The sequence below is a fragment of the Callithrix jacchus genome, chromosome 17 (genome assembly GCF_049354715.1).
Source record: "Callithrix jacchus isolate 240 chromosome 17, calJac240_pri, whole genome shotgun sequence".
Classification (NCBI taxonomy): Eukaryota; Metazoa; Chordata; class Mammalia; order Primates; family Cebidae; genus Callithrix; species Callithrix jacchus.
Window position 1 is genome coordinate 60024131 of NC_133518.1, and position 22465 is coordinate 60046595.

At 36.4% G+C, this 22465-nt stretch overlaps 1 protein-coding gene across 5 annotated transcripts in view; it reads right to left on the reverse strand.

The window, feature by feature from the left end:
- ZNF385D (zinc finger protein 385D) overlaps window positions 1-22465 on the reverse strand; it is a 940329-nt gene that overhangs the window by 241795 nt on the left and 676069 nt on the right. For all 5 annotated transcript variants that reach the window (XM_078354399.1, XM_078354398.1, XM_008983901.4 and 2 more), the window contains one exon: window positions 19577-19719. In XM_078354399.1, coding sequence (XP_078210525.1) covers window positions 19577-19719 — 143 coding nt within the window. The remainder of the gene's footprint in view (window positions 1-19576; window positions 19720-22465) is intronic.

Here is a 22465-nt window from a genome sequence, read left to right on the forward strand (position 1 = left end):
TTATTGTGTAAGAGTGACGGCAAAAACTTTTAAAAATAAAAATTGTTTTGATCAGCACCCATATGAAATACCCAGCACAGTGTCTAGTTTATTTGCCTAGTTAGTAGATGGCACTCAAAACTGATTGTTTTTCTGATTACATGAAATAAAAGTGCTACCTGAGATGAAATAGAATTTCCACATCTACAAACAACAAAGCTAACTTTGATAATGAGTGGGCAACAGGAGCCAAACGACCTTGAAGTCCTCTAAATTAGAAAACTCAGTATATGTTTGATGCAATATCCCTGAGAAAGTTTTATGATGTCAAAATCGTATACTATGTCAGGTTCTTTTGCCCACTGGCCGTACTGGAATTGGCAACAGCTGTACTGTCAAGTTCACACTAATCAGTTAACAGTTGTCCAAATCAAATTGCAGCCAAGGTTGCTGGAGTCACTGATAAAATAAACAGTTGTTGAGAGGGGGTGGCACAAGGCAGTGAGATCACACTGGCAGCCCTAGGCACTCAGGGTTGGAAGATCCTCAGAAAGTCGGAAGGCAGTTAAGACCTCTGCCACCTACACATTTGCAGACAATAGTTTAAGCTTACTGACTCCTTTAGTTTTGAACTGTCCTAAAGGTGGGGGATCTTAACTGCATTTGGAATTACCAGAAAAAGAAAGTGTCAATAAATGAACAGAGAAGCCTCAGGAATATGATTCCTAATGTACAGCCTCCATTTTGAGGATAATAGCAAGGCTTAGAAATAAATGGTAAACCTCTGAATCCACTGGCAACCCAAATTGTGGGATTTAAAACTGGCCTGGGAATTTGAGAAAAATAGAGTTGTTAAATGAGCTCGTTGGTACAATTTCTACAGATGTTTTTTGTGAGCTCTCAGTTTCTGGAAAAGCTAAAGTTCCCTGCAGTCTCCACCTACTTCCAAAGCAGTTACCATGGCTCACTGTCAGCTAGGTTTCCTGCCAACAGTCCATGTATGGGGGGAAAAAAGAATCAAAGAAGCACAACTGGACAAAGGTAATATGACTTCATCCAACTAGATATTTTTTTCTCCCTCATTACTAAGTCATAGTTCTGGACCTTTCTTAAGGTGACCTTTTCTAGGTCCATGCTCAACATTATGTATAGAGAAAAAGGGAACATCTTCACCAGGAAGGGTTTGTATTTGTTTAGTTTATAATTCAATATAGGTGGGTTTCAAATTTGTCTTCTACCTCAAAATGCAGCAAATTCTCAGAACTGAGTTTAAATGAGCATTGTGTAAAAAGCTCATTCAGAGAAGTTCAGTCCTCATTTGCAGGGAATGAGAAAATACCTAAAAAGGGTGTGGATGCCAAGGCCAAACTGTCAAATATTTTTTTAAAGAAAGAAAACCTCAGGGAAATTTCTAAAAACTACTTTTCTTTTTAAAAGTTAAGGAAGAGAGATATATAACTTTTGGGATGATAAAACATGCCATGTAAATGTATGCAATTGTGGTTTTGATTATGCTTAAGTAAATGAAGGGGGGAGAAAAATTAACTTACAGACCCACTTATTTGTGACTGTGCTTGTGTATGTACAACTCACAGTAATCTAGAGAGAGCTCACAACAGTGTTGTACACTATTCATCGGACTTCACAGATGAGGAGTTAGACACTGAGAAAGGTGAAGTCAGTGGACTGAGAGCCACAGCTCCCAAGGACAATGCTTGGATAGGAACCCAGATCTTTACCTTCAAAGGTAAACTACAAATTCAAAAACTAAATAAGAACCACAGACTATTTTCAGTAGTAACTGAAACTAATTCCGCTAATACTGAGTGAGTGTCTATTATGTATTGACCACCTAACAAATAGTGAAATTTGGAAATCTGTCAGACCAAGATAAACTCTGATAATCTTGAAAACTCTTCAGGCTCCATTTACTTCAGAAGCAGTCAGAAAGAAACAGGCCTTCCTTCCCTTCTCAACCATCAGAGGCCTGTATAGATCCTTCCATTTACTTTCATTCCTTCTATCATCTGGGAATGTATTAAACCTGCATTCTGAGCCTACAACTTTCATACATTTGGTCACAAACAGAAAGCAATGGAAATTTCTGCGTTGCTACCTGTAATGGCAGTCCTACCCAGCCCCTCTCTGTCTGATGCTAAGGCTCACTGAAATCAAGGCCAAACAGAATTGAGGGCCAGTCCGAAGTTATTCTCGAATTCCTTATTTATTCTAAGTTGCCAGTGATCTTTCTAAATGGTATTTAATTTCTCAATGACATATGCCATTTCTTCTTGATAAGCAAAATAATGGCAAGGAAAACAGCAAATATGGCCAGATTTAGGATTTTTAATATTATATTTACAGAGAAGCCAAATGTTCAGAATAATTCTCATTATGCAATCTCTGATTTGGCTTTTAACTACAGTCATTTTCTGAGTGCTAGTATTTTAAAGGAATTGCCTAAATAATATGTAAGAAAAGCAAACAAAACTAAATCTCATATGAGAGTTTCCTTGTTGTCTTATTGTAAATTATTCCACATCTACATTTATTTGACAAAATACTCAAATATGGCAGTAGTGAATTAATATTTTTCTCCCTCCCTCCTTCCTCCCTTCCTCTATCCCTCCCCCTCTTTCCTCCTTCCTTTCTACCTTCCTTCCTTCCTCTCTCCTTCTCTATCCTTTCTCTCTTCCTCTCTCCCTTTTCTTTCCTTGATTCTTTCTCATTCTCCCTGCCCTCCTCCTTCCTTCCATTTACATACTACAATTAACACACTTCATAGCTGAATCCCTAAAACAATGATTTCATTCTACTTTCACTGTAAGTCTGTTTCTTTTACCCACAGAATTAATTGTAGTAGTAAAATGTGTTTCTTCTTTTATATTCCTGACTAGTATAATAAAATAATTTCTTAAAGCACATCACTTTTCATTTTAAATGTAGGTTTAAAAAACAGGTTAACAACTGCCTACATTTAACTGTAGATTTTATGTGCTATAATATTATATGTCATCCATTACCAATTTTATAGGCTTTGCAGAATAAAATAATCATTGATCTTTTTCATATGAATGCTATTAAGAAAAACTGTAAAAGTTCAACTGATTAAAATATTATTTAAGATGCTTTATTAAAATTTATTTTAAAGCAGTTTTTCTCATTAAGGCTTGACAAATCTAGAGAACACCTCATTTAATCTCCTTTATGAGGATGTTTTGCATGCAAAGAACAATATGAGGGAGTGAGATTCCAGAAAGGCTTGGGCTTGGGCTAATAGGCTTTGGCTGTGTCCCCACCCAAATCTCATCTCGAATTGTAATCCCAATCATCCCCACGTGTCAAGGGAGAGACCCAGTGGGAGGTGATTGGATCATAAGGGGGGCTCCCCCATAACGTTCTGTGATAGTGAGTTCTCATGAGATCTGATGGTTTTATAAGCATCTCACATTTCCCCTGCTTGCTCTTCTCTCTCCTGCTGCCATGTGAAGAAGGTCCTTGCTTCCCCTTTGCCTTTCACCATGAATGTAGGTTTCCTGATGCCTCCACCAGCCATGTGGAACTGCGAGTCAATTAAACCTCTTTCCTTTATGTGTTACCCAGTTTCAAGTATTTCTTTATAGCCGTGAAAAAAAACTAATACAGATTGTACAGAGTGCCAGGACATGTAGGCAGTTCTTACAGAACTGCTGTGAAAATTGCTTCTTGCACAAATCAAGATGGGAAGAAAGATGGGAGAATCACAATCTTCTCTGTAGTTTTAGCTTTTTATAAACATTGATGACAACGGAAAAAAAGAAACAATTGCCAGGTAAAATCTCTTTATGATTCTCTAAGAATCTCTTATGATTACTTACTCAAAATATCCCATAATAGGAATTCAACAAATTTGAAGAGTGTGAACTGGAATAGAATTGGAAAGCCTCTACCAAGAATTAAGAAGAGAGCAATTATCATTGACACCCTCATAGCTACCCAAGACAAGTACAGTATTACTAAAGCTAGGTGTTTTCCAACAAATAAGATACAGAGTGATATCTCATTTAGTCCACATGTAACCTGAGAGGCAATTAGTAGTATTTTCCCTTCTTTGGAATTTTTCTAGCCATAGTAATATTATCTCCATTTTACATGTGAGGAAATTGAGGCACAGGAAGATCAAGTAACTTTCCCAGCATGATATATCTAGTAAGTGGTAAATCTACAATATAAACCTAGGACTCTGTGATTACAAAACCCATGGTCTTAAGCACTACATTCTTGAAACTCACTGTGTGGTTTGTGGACAGGCATCATCAGCTTCACCTGTGGCTTTATTAGAAGTACAAAATCTGATTTAATTGCATGCTGACATTCGGGAGCACTGCTCTATACTGTAACAGTAACATGAAATAATAGCATATATGACATTATGTATTTATAACTTAAAAGTATGTGCACATATGCTACTTAACTGTGGGCAATGCAAGGCTGGAGGGGAAATAAGGATGATGTTTTAGAAGAAAAAGAGTCCACACTGAAGTTTCTGAGATAAAATGGACACAGTGTACTCTTGGAGGATTAAGAAGGGCGTCATGAATTCATGTCCCCAGGAACTATTTAGCGGGATGACACCATGGCAATTGGCTACATTTTTCCCTGGAAAGGTTGTTCAGCTGTATCAAGAATCTTTCCAAAAGTCACACTAACAGTCCTGAGAATATAATGAAGGAAAACCATGTTATAAGAGTTTTCATTTATACAAGAAGAAATCCTGGCAAAGCAACTCTTCAGACCCAGAAGACATTTAAAGCTTCAGCCTCTTTCATTGAAAGTTTTAAATAGCTCAAAGTACCAAAATTAATTTATATTGAATGCAAAACTGGATATAATTATTTTATCATAAATGCAAGTCAGCTAAAAAACAAAAGGATAGGCTAGAGTGTATTTTTTTTCCAATAATTCGATTTTCTCCAAGTAAGAACCAATTCACTAAAGAGAATCAATCTGTCAAATTGGTAGTACTGAATTTACTACTTAAATTATTTAAAATGTATTGGTTTCTTGTGCCTGCCTCCTTATAAATTATAAGCATTATTCTTCATTTATTCTACAACATTCAACACACATTTATGATTTGCCAGAGTCCATTCAACATCATGGCTGCAGACCACCTAACACATGCAAGGAAGAAGAAAATAGCTTCTATTGAAGCAGATAAATAACTAGAAATGGAAACAAATAGTGATTATTAAAAAAATTGTAGTCAAACATTGAAGATGGCAGCAAGATCCAAAGATGGGAAAGGAAGGCAGGTATCCTGAAGTCCTAGTATTTCAAAAACCGAAGATACGGAAAAGGTGGCCAAAATAAAAGCACAATAAGGGGAGTTCCATATGTAATAAAACATTTCCAGGAAACGACAGAAGTGCCTGTTAAACAAAGTTCAAGTTCATCTATTTGTCAACTTTAAATCTCCAAAATAATTTCAGGAGCCAAAACTCAATTTGGAATATTTCTCTTTGCTTCTGTGGTAATTTTTTCTTCAAGTCGCCCTTTTAGTTTACTTGGTTCTAATAAAAGTAAAGCTAATTTCCCCCCTCCCTGCCAATTATTGTAAAGACTATTTAAGCCAGTTTAATATACACAGCATAATACATAGATGAGAAAGTAGTACCACATGCATTTATTTTTTATTAGGCAAGAATTTTCCTTAAATTTATTTTAAAGAAAGAAATTTAAAAAGTTTATTTTTTTAAACAATTTTTAAAAAATCCTCTGAAAAGCTCATAGGCATCAGCAAATGATATGCAATTTGAAATAACATGTATAATGTATCGTGTTTTCAAAGGAATTCTGAGAGTAACATGAGCTTTCCAATTCTACATGCTCACGTCTCACAGATTCTCAACACTTTCTAATGAAGTGAGAAATCCATGAGTGTAACACAGGCATTAGATTTTCTTCATTGTTTTGGACTAACAGCTTCTGAGACCAGGGTATTGGGCCTTAAATAGAGTTTTAAGCAACACCTGAATGAAGAGATAAGTGATCTGAAGATTTTTGCTGTTGATGCGGATTGTTTTCCTTTCTTAAGGAGTAGGTTAGCTTTTATTTTTGCCAGAAATACGATTTTCAGGGCCTTGCAATTATCTTAACAATTTAGTCTTAAGAAAAAAGGTGAAGAAAAATTCTAAGGCTAAGAACATATAAAATACTATCTCATTTATGTTCTGACTCTGGTTATTTTAATTATTTTCATTTAGCTAAAATTGAACGTATCCATCATATCTACCATATAGTATGTCTGTGATCACTAAATTATACTGCGGGGAAAGAATGGTTCTGTTTTGGCTCATCAGCACAGCAACCTGGGATTGTTTTGTTCATTGACTTTTTTTCTTTTTGGTAGTGGTGGTGGTGGAGAATGGTTTCTCCAAGTCATTGTGAAAACTATTAGAATAAGGCCATTTATATAGTAAGTTAAATGTACAGACAAGTCTGTTCTATCAATTTTAAATTTAAATTGAATTTCTTAACCTCATTTAGGAGTTCTATGACAGATATATTATAGTGGGCTTAATGACCGCTGCTTCTAAGAGTAAAATCTTCCTACTACTCAGAGTCCAGTGCTTATCAGAAAACGACAGCAATTTCTTAAAAAATACAGACCTTTCTATAAAAAATTAAGCATCACATTGACATTTTAAATTTTGCAAGCTAGATCAACTTCTTTTAAGCAAATGTAAATAAGATTGACCACTTCTGAGACATAATTAAAGGGGAGTGCTTGAAGGGCAATGCTAATTTGTCCAAGACTCTAAAATACCATCCCTACTCTGCAACCTGATGCAAGTTACAACATTATCTCAATCAGATTCCATTACAACTGATACTAATATAGGCAGCAATTAATAAAAACCAGAAATTTTACTAATCTCTTTCACCTGCACTGAATGTCTACGTGTTTAAAGTAAATAATAATGCCTTTGGTAAATATATTTAAATTGAATTTTAGGAGTAGGTTGCCAAGCTTCATAAACACATTTTCTGTTTGACTTTTCAATCACTTCTACATAGTAGAAAGTTACAAGAATCAAGCATCAATCTTTCTACCTGGATGTTAATCTATATAGTTCTATAAGGCTTTTGAGCAAGCGAAATTATAAGTGTAACATAAAGACCACAGAGCTGGGGCATGTTAGATATGTCTCAAATGTCATGTCAGATAACGCAAACAAGGGTCTGAAGCTGTCACACTGAAGTATTTACATTGGCTGGATCCCAAACTAATGACATATTATAGGTGGCAAATATTGCAATAAATTATTAATAATTTGCTGAAAGTATTTGCTGCTTATAAAATTTGAAAACTTTCTAAACTACAAAACCTGTATAGAGTATATAGTAAATAACAATATAATGATCACTTAAATATTAACATGGCTTCATTTTTTTTAGACATTTCTTTTTTTAAATAACAAAACTTGAACATTATGAAGATAGTGAAGTTTGCCTTGTTTTCCTTCCAATTCCATTGTCACTCACTCCTCAGAACCACCATCTGTGAATAAGGACTTGTGTGGTCTTCCAGTCTTTCAATCTCCCCCCCTTCTTGCTTTCTCTTTCTCATTGGCATGTGATTTAAAAATACACACACATACACATATATTCTAAAATTCTATTATATTTTGCCACTGGTGTTTCTTCCCCCAGCCAGCATTGAACTTTTGTGATATTTCCATGTAAAAACAATTCTTTCATTCCAATTGTCTCTTAAGGTATATTTTATAATTAGATCTTAACTTGTATATATGTGTGTATATACATGTCTATATATGTATAAAGTATATCAATTTCCCACTGATATTTATATATTTTTGCTACTAAAAACAAAAATGTACATTTTTGAATCAAGTCTCTTGATACACATATGCAAGAGTTTTTTCACATACCTGCACTCAGTATTTTAAAACATGAACCACAGCAAGAAGCTTGCATACATGCATAAACATATATATACATATTCAAGGTATGTGTATACAATATATGTATGGTTTTTCTCTCCAAAATTATAAAATTTTTACTATGATTTTAGGTAAGTAAAATGAAAAACAAACTTGAAGCTCAAAATAATTACTTATCTGCCTCATTCTAAACAAGGCTTTAAAACCAGATTCTGACAATAGCACTTCATAGGTAGTATAACTAATTAAGTTGATTCTAAAAATAAAATATGTATTTAATAATTTTCTTTTTACCTAAAAAACCAAGTAGGGGTATCTGAAAAAAAGGATATTTTCTTTATATCGCTCCACAAGCTCCATCTATCTGAGTATATAAATTCTATGTATGTAGAAATGGCAGAAAATACTGGTTATCTCTCTTATATCACTGTTGCTTTGCAACATAGTATGTGGTAATAACATGGTACACATGAACAGATGTTCTAAACAGCACAAAGATGTTTCGGTAAAACTGATTTTTCTATGTGGTTTCTTTGAAGAAACTGCTTCAAAATGCCCCAATCTATTGTACAACTGGACTGTTAGTTCTTTTACCTTCCATTGAAAAAATAATTTGAATACAGAAATTAAAATATAAAGCTTCACATCCCTGTAGTCACATAAAATATCCATTTTTTATTTTTGTCCCTTAAAATTCTTTGACAGGTCCTTGAAATAAATTTCATTTTAGAGTGTCCAGGGAAAAAAGTTCAAGAATTAACCACTAATTTTATCATTTTAATATTTGCCCAAACCCAATATTAAATGTGGAATAGGGGATTATACTTCAAAGAAAGGCAAAATGCAAATTATCTTTCTTTTACTCTGTTACTGCCTGGATTTATGAGCTTCAGGGAGAGCTATTTGACATTGGCATACCTCTTCAGGATAAGCAAAATTACTGAGAACTAAAGGAATTTGAGTCATGATGTATTTGTGGCTCTCAACCATACCTTACATGAATTACCTAAATAACTGCTTCAAACTCCCCTTCCTTTTCTACATGTAATGGAATCATGAAATCCTAAACATATAACATGGCAGAGTTTCTCAACTCTTTGCTGAAGGACCAGCACTACCCCTATCAGTCATAGACTATACTTTTATAAAATATAATAAAAATGAGTTTCAGAAAAAATAAAATAAAATAGACTGACAAAATCTAGCCATCATTCTTAATTGGTTTCCACAGATGTAAAATTGCTCTGTTAATTTGCTGTAAACACCTCTAAATGCTCACTCTCAATTTCCATACTTATCACCCATCCGTAAACAGTTCTCAGATCAGTATGGGTCTGTGTACCACACTTTGAGAAATACTGAGTCATGAAAGAAATATATTGCTGGCAAAAGGTTCTCATTCCTTTGACAAAGAGTAATTGTTCTTTACATTTGTGTTGGCGGGAGGGAGATGTGGACGAGGCAACTTTACTCAAGTGTTAGTCTGAGAAAATTATTCTTTCATCTGTACTTAGCTGTGAAAATGGATTTTCCCACCAATTTTGGCCATGGGGTAGAACACAGTGATTCTCAACATTTAAAGGGCAAATAAATCACCTTGGGGAAGCACAAAAATAAAAAAAAGCTTATTAAGGCTTCAACACCAGAGCTCTGGTTCAATAGGCTTCCTCAATGCCTGTAATTTCTGTATCTCTCCTAACCTTCAATACCTTTACTCACTCCTAGAAGGTCAATATGATTGCTCTAGTTTCACTGATGAGAAAATGCAGACTCTGCCTTTTTGCCTTAGACTGTAGACAAAGTATTAAATATTGCTTTTTCTTATGTATGTACTATAGTACAGAAGAATATTGAGTTCTAAAAAGCCTAAACTGTTATTGCGATAGCAATGTATTTTTTATTTATTACCACACAAAGTTATTTATTCCCCTGACAATGACTGCCATATACAGCATAAATACATGTGGGATGACATCAGACAGCATGTTTACTGTGCACTGATGTCCTAGATGCTCTTTTTCGTAGTCAGTCAATCACAGCCACAATCTCATTGAGGAAGTACCTTGCTTTCTCAGTTGAGTCCCCTGACAAATATCAATTATAAAGTTAAAGTATACCAAGGCTCACATAACTGATTTAAAAAATTACAACCATTTGCTGACAAGAGGTCATCTAGCTATGTTGCAAACAAATTGTGCTGGATTTGGATCAAGGAATCTTGATTCCCATGATTCAGTGAATCATTTGTATGATTTGGGGAAAATAATTTTCTCTCTCAGTTCAGCTTCCTTATCTGTATCATTTAGATAATAACCTGCAATAGGCAAGGCTCTTATGAAATTAGATTTTTAAAATAATGGGTGTAAAAGTGTTTTCCTTATAGTCCTTGTCAGTTAGTTGATGATCAGTATTTTCTTTTCCTATAACAAAAGGCAATATATCATGTATTTACTTCCTTGGTTCATAAGAGTTACAGGGTAGAGAGTGCTAGCTCCAAATAGAGAACTCCCTTACAGTGTATGTAAGTGACCCAGGATGTCGAGTCTCTCATTCCACAAGCAGGCTTATCTACTATCACCGGATATAGTTGGGTAGGAAGCTGGATTACCAGTTGTCAGGAACATTGCAAAAGAGGTTCATTCCAGCAAGTGTGGGTAGGTGGATCAGATGGCTCTAAATATCCTTTTCCTGTTAGGGCTGTCATAATAATACCATAGACTGTGTTGTTTAAACAACAGACATTTATTGCCTCACAGTTCTGGAGGCTAGAAATCCAAGATTAAGGTTTTAGCGGGTTGGTTTCTTCTGAAGATTGTTAGTTAAGGGTCTATTCCAGTTCTCTCTTCTTGGCTTGTAGATGGCATTCTCCTCGAATCTCTTCACTACGTTTTCCTTCAATGCATGTCTCTGTGTCCCAATTTTCCCTTCTTATAAGAGCACCAGTCATAATGAATTAGGGCCCACTCTAATGAACTCATCTGAACTAATTACATCTTCAATGACCCTATTTCCAATGAGGATCACATTCTAATTCACTAAGGGTAAGGATTAAACATATGAAAATTTTAGGGACACAATTCAACCCATAATACTATTATTCAATGTTTAGCATCTCCATGAGAAGGAGAAATCAGGAGTCCCAGTTTTCTGTCACTTTTGCCATTTGCTAGCCATAAAACTGGACATCACTCAGTAAGTCTAGGCTTACCAGTAAAATAAGTATGTTTAAGAAATGAATTCTGAAATGTTCTTTCATTTTAACATTTCTATGTCTAAGTGTGGACTAGAGGTCTCCAAAAGAGCTACTGGATCATAAAATGAGCTGTGAGCTTCAATATTTTCTTATTTGGATTCCCTTATTTACCCAAAATGCCAGTTAGTGAGAAAGTCACAGTAGGAAACAGGTCAAATATATTACTTGCAAAGCTTCATCTCATTATAATTAGGCTGACTACATAAAGGATATTTATATATAAATGTATAGATTTGTTTGTGTGTGTGTGTGTGTAATGTGTATTATGCCTTGATATTTAATGAGAACCATTAGCATAGGCATAAATCAAATATCTTTGGAAGGATAGATACAAAAGCCATTTACCACATTGCTTGCCACGTAAGAGAGAACTAAGTTGCAGGGAAAGAGCAGTCAGAAATTGTTTTGTTCTCTTAACATTTTGAACCACAGGAGAATGTGCTACCTATTCAAAGAGTAAACAAGGATTAAATAAGGAAAATATTCATGCATTATGCATTTGTTTAGCCTTTTGTTTCTAGGTCTGGATATTGTATATTGAAGTATTTTGCGCTTTGAGGTCATTATAATAAGTACATTTGACTTTGACAAACCTTCCATTTTGCATAAAGCTGCAGGACTCAGCAAACATGCTTAGATATCTGCTTCTGTGTAAAACATATAATGAAAGAAGACTTCATAAGCAGATGTTTCTTAAGAGGCTTCTGTTATACAAATATGACACAGTTAATGAACAGAACTAGAGAGCAATCTGCTACATCTGTCTTCAAAGGACAAGGAAGTTAGCAATCAATATTGTATTTACTATAGCATTTTTCACCTGAAAACTTTCCACGTATCTACCACTTGTGTTTAAGAAAGACAGGCTTTTTTTTTTTTTTACTTAAAATTTCACCCTTGCTGCTTACCTATTTTAGTGACAGCAGCAGTTGTATAAACTTAGAGAAGTGATTAATATGTAAACTGAATTTAATTAATATCTCTTTGAACAAAACAAATGCAAGTGTGCCTAACCACTGTTTCTATAACTCCAATCACTGGCTAGGGATAGAAGGCATTTCCATAGCTGGAGCAGGTAATAAAATACAGAGCCACAGAAGAAAGCAGAATTCAAGAATAATTTTTTAAAGAAAAGAAGAAAAAGTGCGCCAATTCCATTTTAAAGATGAAGGAAACAAGGATCCTGAAGGGTGTATATCCAAAGATAATAAAAACTTGACATTGAAACTTTGCCCTGGGTTTTGCATTTTTACCTATAATATTATAAGTGCACATTTAAGCTAAAGTTCTAGAATAATCTCTATATGTTAAGCACATTTAATGCTGTCTTAGAATCCTAAAATGACTCACCAATATTTTTTCACTATGACAGCCCTTCTGGACCCACACAAAATAGTTGATGAATACTATACAGAACTGATTTGTAAGTACATTCTTTGGGCAACCACTGGGATTTTTACATCACTATCCTTTCATATAACCAGAGTAAACAAACACAAGATCCAACCTAAAATTACAGTTGCAAATTAAGAAGATGACTCAAGTCTATGCTTGCTTTTCTTTCCTAATAAGTGATTAAATTAATAATTTGTTAGACGGAAATAAGTTATCTAACAGATAAACAGTGAGTGCTTACAATATTTTATTCTTATTCACACACTTCCATCAATTACACTTCTTATGGTACAAATGTTATGGCTATTTCTCGTCTATCAATGATCTGTTAGGTGTTTTTCCTGTCTTTCTCTTTATCTATATCTATCTATTACCTATCTACCTATATATCTATACTCATCCATTCAAAAAGTGTGTGTTGAGTCTTTCCTATGTTTCATGTTCTATACTATGGTTACCTTAATAAAAAATACACATGCAGTATTTATCTCAAATTCCAAAGCAAACCTTAACCTCTCCTTCCTTTGAACTCAGGTAGCATTTACTTGTAAAGAACTTTAAGCATTCTGATTCTTTATAGAATGATTTAACTACTCCACTTTATTTTCAACAAATGAAGCAAACTCTAGAGAATACCTGTCTGCATAGAGTACACTGTTTAATCTATTAATATCTAGATTTTTTTACTACTTGATAGAAGAGAATGTTTAAAGGAATACTAATCAACTATGTCAACTTCATAAATAAAAACAAGCATTCTTCCTCCTCCTTCTTCTGTCTTTCCTCCTCCCCTTTCTTCTTCTTCTCCTCCTCCCCATCCTGCTTCTAATCCTCTTCTTTCTCGCCATTATTATTGTTGTTGTCATAATTCTAGTGTCTGCTATAGGTCAGAGACATTATCAGTGCGTAATAAATGCCCAGTAAGTGAATCAGTAAAAGAATGATGACCTCTTCTCCCTCCTCATCCTCCTCACATTTGTTAATGTCATATTTTTAACAGGTGCTTTAAAATGCAGTTATTTTAAGTAGGCACACTTTTCAATACATAGAATTATTGAGCGGAACTCAAAAGTTTGTAAAAGGAAGAACTTATTGAATGAATTAATAAATGAAAAATACATTTTTGGATTTTCCTCAGCAACATCTTTGAGATCATGACACACATACAAGCTTTAAACATTTCACAGAAAAAAATGTTGTCCTTTAATCAGTTGAAATGCAAGAGATATCCAGCACATAGCAAGCATTCAATAAATAGCTGTTGCAACCAAGGTCCTGAACAATGTCATAACACAAGGAAGGCTCATAGTGTTTCTGGAAGCTAAAATACAACCACAGAAGGACCATTCTTGATATACAGCTGCACCTATAGATAATTCAAATTTCCCCCATCTGTCCTTTTCCCAACACCCTGTCACACAAACACTGGAAGGTAAGTTCCATAACTGTAGGAATTCAGTCTGCTAGCTTCACTAATGAATCCTCAGGGCCTAGCACATAGTAGGTATTCAATAAATTTTTGTTAAATAAATTATCCTCACTTTTTGGGAGTGTAAAGATTGTTCAATGTATTTTATCTTTCTCCTGCCTTTACCCCACTCCGCCTATGTATGTACAAAATCTCGGGTTTTTCCTTTGAACTTTTGACTCAGAATCTGCACTTTTAACATAATTACCTGTGATTCATAGGAAAAGCACTGCTATAAGTCACATAAATTCCATTTTTCTGTCCTCCAATGGGTAAAACTCAACATGCTGATCAAAACCCAACCTCACAGTACCCTCAAGTTTCCAGCAGTTGGTCCCTGGTAGAACTAGGAAGAACCAGAGTGGAGTCAGCTACTAGGACTTGATCTCTCTCTCTCTGTCTCGCTCTCTGTGCCTCTCTCTGTATCCCCCTCTCTTCCCTCCCTCTTGTCTGTATCCCCCTCTCTTCCCTCCCTCTTGTCTTTGCTCTTTCTCCTTGCTTTCCTGATAAAATCATGCTATACAGAGGAGTAGCAAAGGGTCAAATTTCCTATGCTAATTTACTTTTTTAATGTTAAAGACCATCAGCCAAAGCTAGCTAAAGCAAAAATAGTTATCCTCTTTTATTGCTATTTTTTTGTGCCTCTACTTTTTATGTGACCTCCTCACTCTTCCTTGTGCATCTCCTGGAAGGCAGAAGAAGTAAATATTTACTGAGTATCTGGCATCTGCAGGCACAGAAAGTCAGTTTTCCTCATTTAATTTTTATACCCACTAGAAATACAGCCATGGGGCGGAGGGCACGGAATCATGCTCAGTCAGTCTTTATGAACACATTCTCCAAAAGTAGTACTTTTTCAATGACATTCTAAAGGTGTATTATGGTCACAACTATGAGTTAGGATATGAAGAAAATATGTTAGAGAAAGAGAGAACAAAAGGGAAATGGTTGAAACCCTGGGAGAAAACAGTCATAAAATGTGGCCAGTTTTTCATGATTACCTTCTGTTTTGAACAACATCCCAAAGTCTTGCCCAAGTCCATTCTCCTTCAATCTCCAGCATTTGTAAAACCAGCTATACCTCTGATAACAAACCTAAGAGTCTGGGTTTTTAAATTATTTAGTTATTTTATTGTATAGGACACTGGGGCTCTGATAGATTTAGCCTTTGTCCACAGTTACAGAAACAAAATCCATCTTTTCTGATTCTACATAGTGCTTTCCGTTCCATCACTGGCATTTCCATTCTATCCCTGGCCACCCCCACTTTACATCCCAGGCACTGGAAGACTGAGGCTTATATGCCCATGGATCCCTGCCGACAGTGCCCAGGTACATTAGATGCCACTAAAGAGAGGCATTTCACAGAATTTAGATGGAAGTAACTGGGATTGCTGAGTGTCCTGTATCTGCAATTCCACGACTCCATGAAAGTGAACAGAAAAAAATGAGAGCTACCAACAGTCTTCTCTGATCTCTATTTTTTGAGTAACCAAAGGTTTTTTTTTTTTTTTGTTGTTGTTGTTGTTTGAGAAAGAGTTTCACTCTTGTTACCCAGGCTGGAGTGCAATGGCGCAATCTCGGCTCACCACAACCTCCGCCTCCTGGGTTCAGGCAATTCTCCTGCCTCAGCCTCCTGAGTAGCTGGAATTACAGGCACGCACCACCATGTCCAGCTAATATTTTTGTATTTTTAGTAGAGACGGGGTTTCACCATGTTGACCAGGTTGGTCTCGATCTCTTGACCTCGTGATCCACCCGCCTCAGCCTCCCAAAGGGCTGGGATTACAGGCTTGAGCCACCACGCCCGGCCGAGTACCCAACGGTTTTGTTGCACCTATATCCTTATATTAAATTATTTTCTGTTTGAATGCCTAGAATAGTTTCTATTTTCTTCACCCAGCCCTCACCAAGACAACCATATAGCTGTTCACTCCTGTACTCAAGCTAACATTCTGTGCTGTACATCTTTCTGTATAAACGTACTTTATTTACAAAAATGTCCTATTTGTCAACCTCTCCCTTACAAACTGAATAGTTTTCCTGGAAGAGGTCATAATATAATACGTTATCAGTGTTTCTGGCACATAATGATGCCAGAACAACTGGCAGCTGCTGAATAATTAGCAGTTGACTGAATGAACTAAGCTCAAGCCCTTTCTAATATTTCTTTCCAAAACATCATCTATCTACTCCCACGACAGTTTCCTTTCAAGAAGTATAAATTCAGAATGGGGTCGCTGAGATCAGAATATTTTTAAGCACTGAAACCCTAATGTCTTAAGAGATTAAAGGGCAGGGTGGGAAATACATGAGGTATTCAAGGAAAGCATTATTTTGTGTGAAAGCTACTGGAATATCAAGGGATACATTTCTAGAGAATAGCTTCTGTTGTTACTACTTAGAAGTTGGCTTTGAAGAGACCAAGGGATCCTGATAGTCTCGTCGAATGGCTTCAGCTATACCCATAACTCAGCTCTGATTCTACGTCTATTTCCTTTCCCTTCTAACTGCACTTATTTTTACAGAAGTTTCATTATTATTGCTGATTCATACCCAAACCTCAATGTTTATGCTCTTGTGGAAGATAATAATCAGAGATAACTGCTTATATTTTTATACGTTTTATAAGTATACCTTTAAAATTTTTCTTTTATGTTTATGCCAACTCTATCCTAAATAGAGATGTTTCCATATTCATAACTGCAGAATATAATATAGTCTCTGATCAGCAGGCAGACAATATCTGTTCATTATGGACTTTGCTTTATAAAGATCATATGGGTAAAAGTTTTTGGGTAGTAGAGTGATTCATCACTTTCTTGTCAAAGAAGGGATAGCTGTGTTGTGGATCTAGGTAAGAGGGACTGCTGACAGCCTTGCAAAATTTGTGTGTCCTAAGCATAGCACAGAAAAAGCTGAGAGCCACGTGTCTAAAGGGCCATGCTAGCCAGGTGCTAACTATCTCATGAATGCCTATGTGGATAAATAACTTGATGATCAGAGGAAGTTTCCCACCAACGTCTTACAGCCTGTCAGATAATTGTTAGAGTCCAGAACCTTAGCATACCCTGAAACAAAATTAGAGTAGATTTTCCTCCAGCCTGATGAAATGGGCTCTCTTGAATGAGAAACAAAATCAATTTATGGCCATAACAATTGTTTTATAAATACTGAATTTTTGGATTAAGAATCACATCTGTTGTAAAATCAAGAACTCAGACTGTTACTGAAGGGGATGCCCTCATTCTGAGTCAACAGCCACCAGATTATGGGCTTTCCAACAGTTCACTTCGGTTAGAAGCAAGAAATGGCTTAATCCTTGACCGGCTATATCTTGACCAGCACTGGAAGGGAATAATCAGGGAAAAAGCAATAGTTGGAGTAACAGAGGGCCTCTTGGTTTAAGTAGAATAAATATCAACACAAGTGAAAATCCATGATAGAGGAAAAAGAATCAAGTCAAACTTTTGCAATCAGTTAGCCAATGAACTGTTACTTTCAGAACCAGAAGAGTTTGCAAGCTACTTATGAACGCGCTGCTTATCACTCAAATAGTGCTTGTTACATACCAAGCCCCATTATAATGATTTAGCCCACACAATCCTTACCACAGGCCTATTATATTATTAATGAGGCATATTATGTTATTGATCCCATTATATGGATGAAAACATGATGGCACATGGAAGTTTTGTGACCTATCGAAGGTCATATCAATGGTAAGAGGCAGTTCCGAGATTTGAACTTAAGCAGTGTAGCTACAGAGTTCAGCTTGATCATCACACAATGCTGCCTTTGCCCATGAAAAAAACCCACAAATCTCCGAATGGTATAACCCACCCCACCCCCCAGTGAAGAGACTATCAGGCCCACGCCTTTTATTTTAAAGATGAGGAAATAGCAGCAAGCATGGTAAAGGGATTTTCTCAGGGTCATATAGCTGAACACATCACTCATCTTGGTTTTACGATATATGATATTCATTGTCAATCAAATTAATCACTTTGTTATTAACATTTCCTGAGAGGCAAATCAAAAGTTTTAAATCCAGCCTTTTATGACCTTCCAGGAATTTTACTTAAAATGCTCTGAAGCTGACATGAGACCTGAGTGACGGGATGCCAAGTGGTCTTGGAGGCCAGAAAAAGCACCTTGATGGGTAATCCCCTGGGTGTCTGGGACACAAGGCTGTGCCAGAAAACCACTTAACAGAAGAGCAGGCAAGAAATCAGGGAAAAGAAACCCGAGGACTTCAGTGTAGTAATTTAGGAATATACACTGAGCAAGGTTTTCTCTACTCTTAATGAAATACCTAGGATTAGAAACCTGTGTTTTGTAAATGTGATCCTTATGTTGCTTTATTCATGAAATATCAATTTCAAAACAAGGTTCCTATGGAAAATTAGTCTCTCCACAAAAAGAAAAGGATCATTTTGATTCTCCCTTGCCTATTAGAAAGGACTAACATATAACTACGGACTCATTGGCATGTCCGAAGTCCACATGACAAAGTGCTATTAAAGAAAATAAGACCCACTGCTATCTCCTGAAGAATTATTTGATTGTGGGCAGAATATATTTTTAAATCCATCATGGGGACAAGATACTGCACCAAGGAAGCTGTATTATTTAGATCACTGGACATTTAGTGACCTCTCATCTTAATCCTTTCTGCTTTGGCTGCGCTGACATGTCCTGTCACTGATAAGCTCAGACTTGCCTTATAACAACCACTGTTCTTATCTGAAGGCTGAATCAGATAATATTAAAAAAAATGTCACTTACTTGTTTCTAACCTTTTCAACCCTTATTTCAATTTTCATCCTAAGAATACTCTTACTGATTGCAGAAAAAAAGAACACATGATGATGAAAATGATGCATCTGCCAACTTACAAAGACATCTTAAAGATGAAAATAGAGGCAAGAAAGTAATTGAACCTGTGCTGAGAGGCTGTTGACAAAGCCCAAAGAAACAAAGAAATATGAGAGTTAACTTGGGCAACGTGGCACATGCTAAAACTCTTGCTCCAGAGCTGTGAGTTGTTTTAAGTTAATGGTGGGAAGAAAGTGCTGTATGTGTACCTGAAACATATTACTACTGTCATTACTAAGGTCCTATTTATTAAGTTAGAAAAACTTAGCAGATTTGGAAATTAAAGTTAGAAGAAACACATTTTTAATTTTTAAAATGCCTACTGAAATTCTGATGTTCTCTCTAATAAACACATTGTTTCAATTTCGATATATTCCTACAAAGCTATAGAATTGTTGCTGTTGCCCAGAGGACACTGGAGGGAAGACACAAACTCATGACCAACCCAATCAGATCAAATGTCTTTTGATTTTCCTTGAAGGAGCCTGGTTCTGTGGATTTTACCTAACCAGGTAAACAACTAACTTCACTGAGGCTTCCAGACAAACCAAGCAATGAACAATATAGCAAAATGGAGGCGGTGACCGAAGCACCCCCGGCTCCTAAGGTTTTCTAATACCTTCCACTCAGGCAAAGACAAAATTGGCAGGTACTTACCGCATTGAAATTGGGAAAGAGGTTGACTGCAGCTGCAGTGTCAAGAGGAAAGGGAAGAAATGGTTTAATATCCAGCGATGGTTGCAAAGGAGGGGCTGGTGGACGGACAAGGGCCGGGAGAGCAGGACTCTGGCATGTACCACCTGTGAAGACCAGAGCAAAGGGAGCAATCAGGGACACCACGCATGGAAAAAAACACCAAAGTTGCTTTTGAGACAAAAAGGCCAGCTTTGTGGGTCACTGGAAAAAACAAGACATGGACTCTTTTGACCTCAACTGGGACCTGGCCAATGAGCAGATTTGCCATTAGGCAGAGGGAGCTAGTTGAACTGCTCCATTTTCCTTTGATTATAACTCTCTGGTTATGTAAGTAATAGTCAACATTTCAAATGCCCCAACCTGTCTTTATTTTTCCTTCCTAGAGCTCCAGATTGGGCCAGTCAAAAATCTGCAACCAAGATCTCTGGTTTCTAAAGAAAAACCCCTTCATTACACGCCCATCCCTCTTTGAAAACTAAACCACTCACAATATGCATCAAGTCTGAGTGATTATTTTACAGAACTGCTCTTTTCTATCACATCCAAAACTCTGGCAGCAAGATGACATGAACCCGGCACGTAAAAGAAATTTAACCTCAAACCCAGGCAGCTGTACCTTGCTGCTGTAGCAACTGAAGGATTAAAAACCAGCAAAACCAGTGCTATGATGTCTGAACTATTCAGCAACCCTATAGCTCTGAGTATTCAACAACTCCCTGTCTCCTTCCCAGTCATGAGTAGGTGGAATTAAATGGCCACTGATGAGCAGGCAGTGGGGATATTATGCCAACAAAGACATTCCCTTTTCCTACCGGTAGGCAGCCAGCCTTTTGCAAGAGAGCATGCACCTTTGTCCTCTGTTAGAGGACTCCACTGCACTCAGGAGCTGGAAGGATGGAAGCCCATCCTCAGTGTTCAGTCTCCCATATTTTGGTAACATTCCAGAACATCAATTTGCTGTTAATTAAAGGCTGTTTGAATCCTAGGAAACTGTTAAAATATGCCAGCATTCTTCTAATCTGAGATGCAAGCAACAGACTGTAAAAACCTGCTGGTGAGAATCCAAGATGCATTAGGAAAACAAAATGCAGTGGGATTTTTTTTCTCTCTAACAGTAACGAATTCTAGGAGATACGCTCGTGCCACTTACTTGCCTGCCATCTCATTTTTAAAAACAAAGTAGAGTGAGTCTCCTTGTATAAATTACCTTGACAAATTTCACAACAAACTCTCTGGCCAACTGCACAGAGAACATCATCTTGCCCTCAATCAGTTATCTGAGCACAAAATTAACGTTCTGAAAATGATTCTCCAATGATAAATCCAACCGTATGAGGCCATAGAGGATCTGCTAACAAGGTGGATGACTTAGTACCTATAACAGAAGCAATCAGCACAGGATTTAATTAACCATACACAAGAACCATCAGCTCTCCTGCTCCCAGGTATAAAATCAGCTGGAGCCAAATTAAGAAAAACAGGATTTTCCCCACTGTTTTACCTTCCTTCTTGAAATAATAATAGCATGACCAACAATAGCAAAGTTAATAACTGAAGTTAGTAGTCAGTAAACTAATTTTCAAAGTAGTACAAGGCAGGAAATAAAGGACAGATGTGAAGACAAATAGAGATAACACAAAATACAAGTCTACATTCACCAGAGCACACTATAAACTTAGTTTACTGTCCACTTGGTAGCGTATTGAGTGAATGTGTAACAGTTTTTAAAGAGGGCATCCATAAAACTTTGGTGATAGACCTGTCATGAGTTTAGTGTTAAATTTCTCTTTTAATAAAAAGTTTAAAAACTAAAATAAATTTTTGGTTGGTATATCTTTTAAAAACTCACACCTATAATCCCAGTATTTTGGGAGGTCAAGGTGGATGGATCACTTGAGGTCAGGAGTTTGAGACCAACCTGGCTAACATGGTAAAACTCTGTCTCTACTAAAAATACAAAAATTAGCTGGCATGGTGGCACATGCCTGTATCCCAGCTACTTGGGAGGCTGAGGCAGAAGAATCACTTGAACCCAGGAGGCAGAGATTGCAGTGAGCCGGGATCACACCACTGCACTTCAGCCTGGGTGACAGAGCAAGACTCTGTTTCAAAAATAAAAACTCAGAAGTAAAGTAAATTTTGGTTGAAATCAGTGGTGTGGTGAAATTTAATAAATAATTTTAAATTACTTTCATTTTTGTTGTTTTTGTTGTTCTGAGACAGGGTCTCACTCTGTTGCCCAGGCTGGAGTGCTGTGGCACCATCATGGCTCACTGCAGCCTCAACCTCCTGGTCTTAGGTGATCCTTTCACCTCAGTCTCCTGAGTAGCTGGGACTACAGACATATGCCATCATGCCTACCTAGTTTTTGTATTTTTAGTAGAGATGGTATTTTGTCATGTTGCCCAGGCTAGTCTCAAACTCCCGAGCTCAAGCAATGCACTCACCTCGGCCTCCCAAAGTGCTAGGGTCACAGGTGTGAGCCACCATGCCTGGCCCTAAATTACTTTTGTGTCACACATCATTCTTTGCAAAGAATATTCATGTACATTCACCTTGTTTTCTAAGATTTCAGAAATTAGGTAAGAACTAACATAACATCATGTAGAGAAAAAAATATGTTGATAAGCTCTTCAGCTATTTATCTTGCTTCCACAGAAAATTCCATGATTATAATTATAAGAAAGCAATTTAGCAAGAATATATTCTACAATTGTTTCATTTTAAATCCTTCTCTGGTTTAGGTTATCCAAAGAAGTTAAGGAATAGCTCAAGCTGATATTTTATCTAGCACAATGAGGGGCATAAATAATAAAAATATGTACATTTAATTATCAGGTAAATTTAATT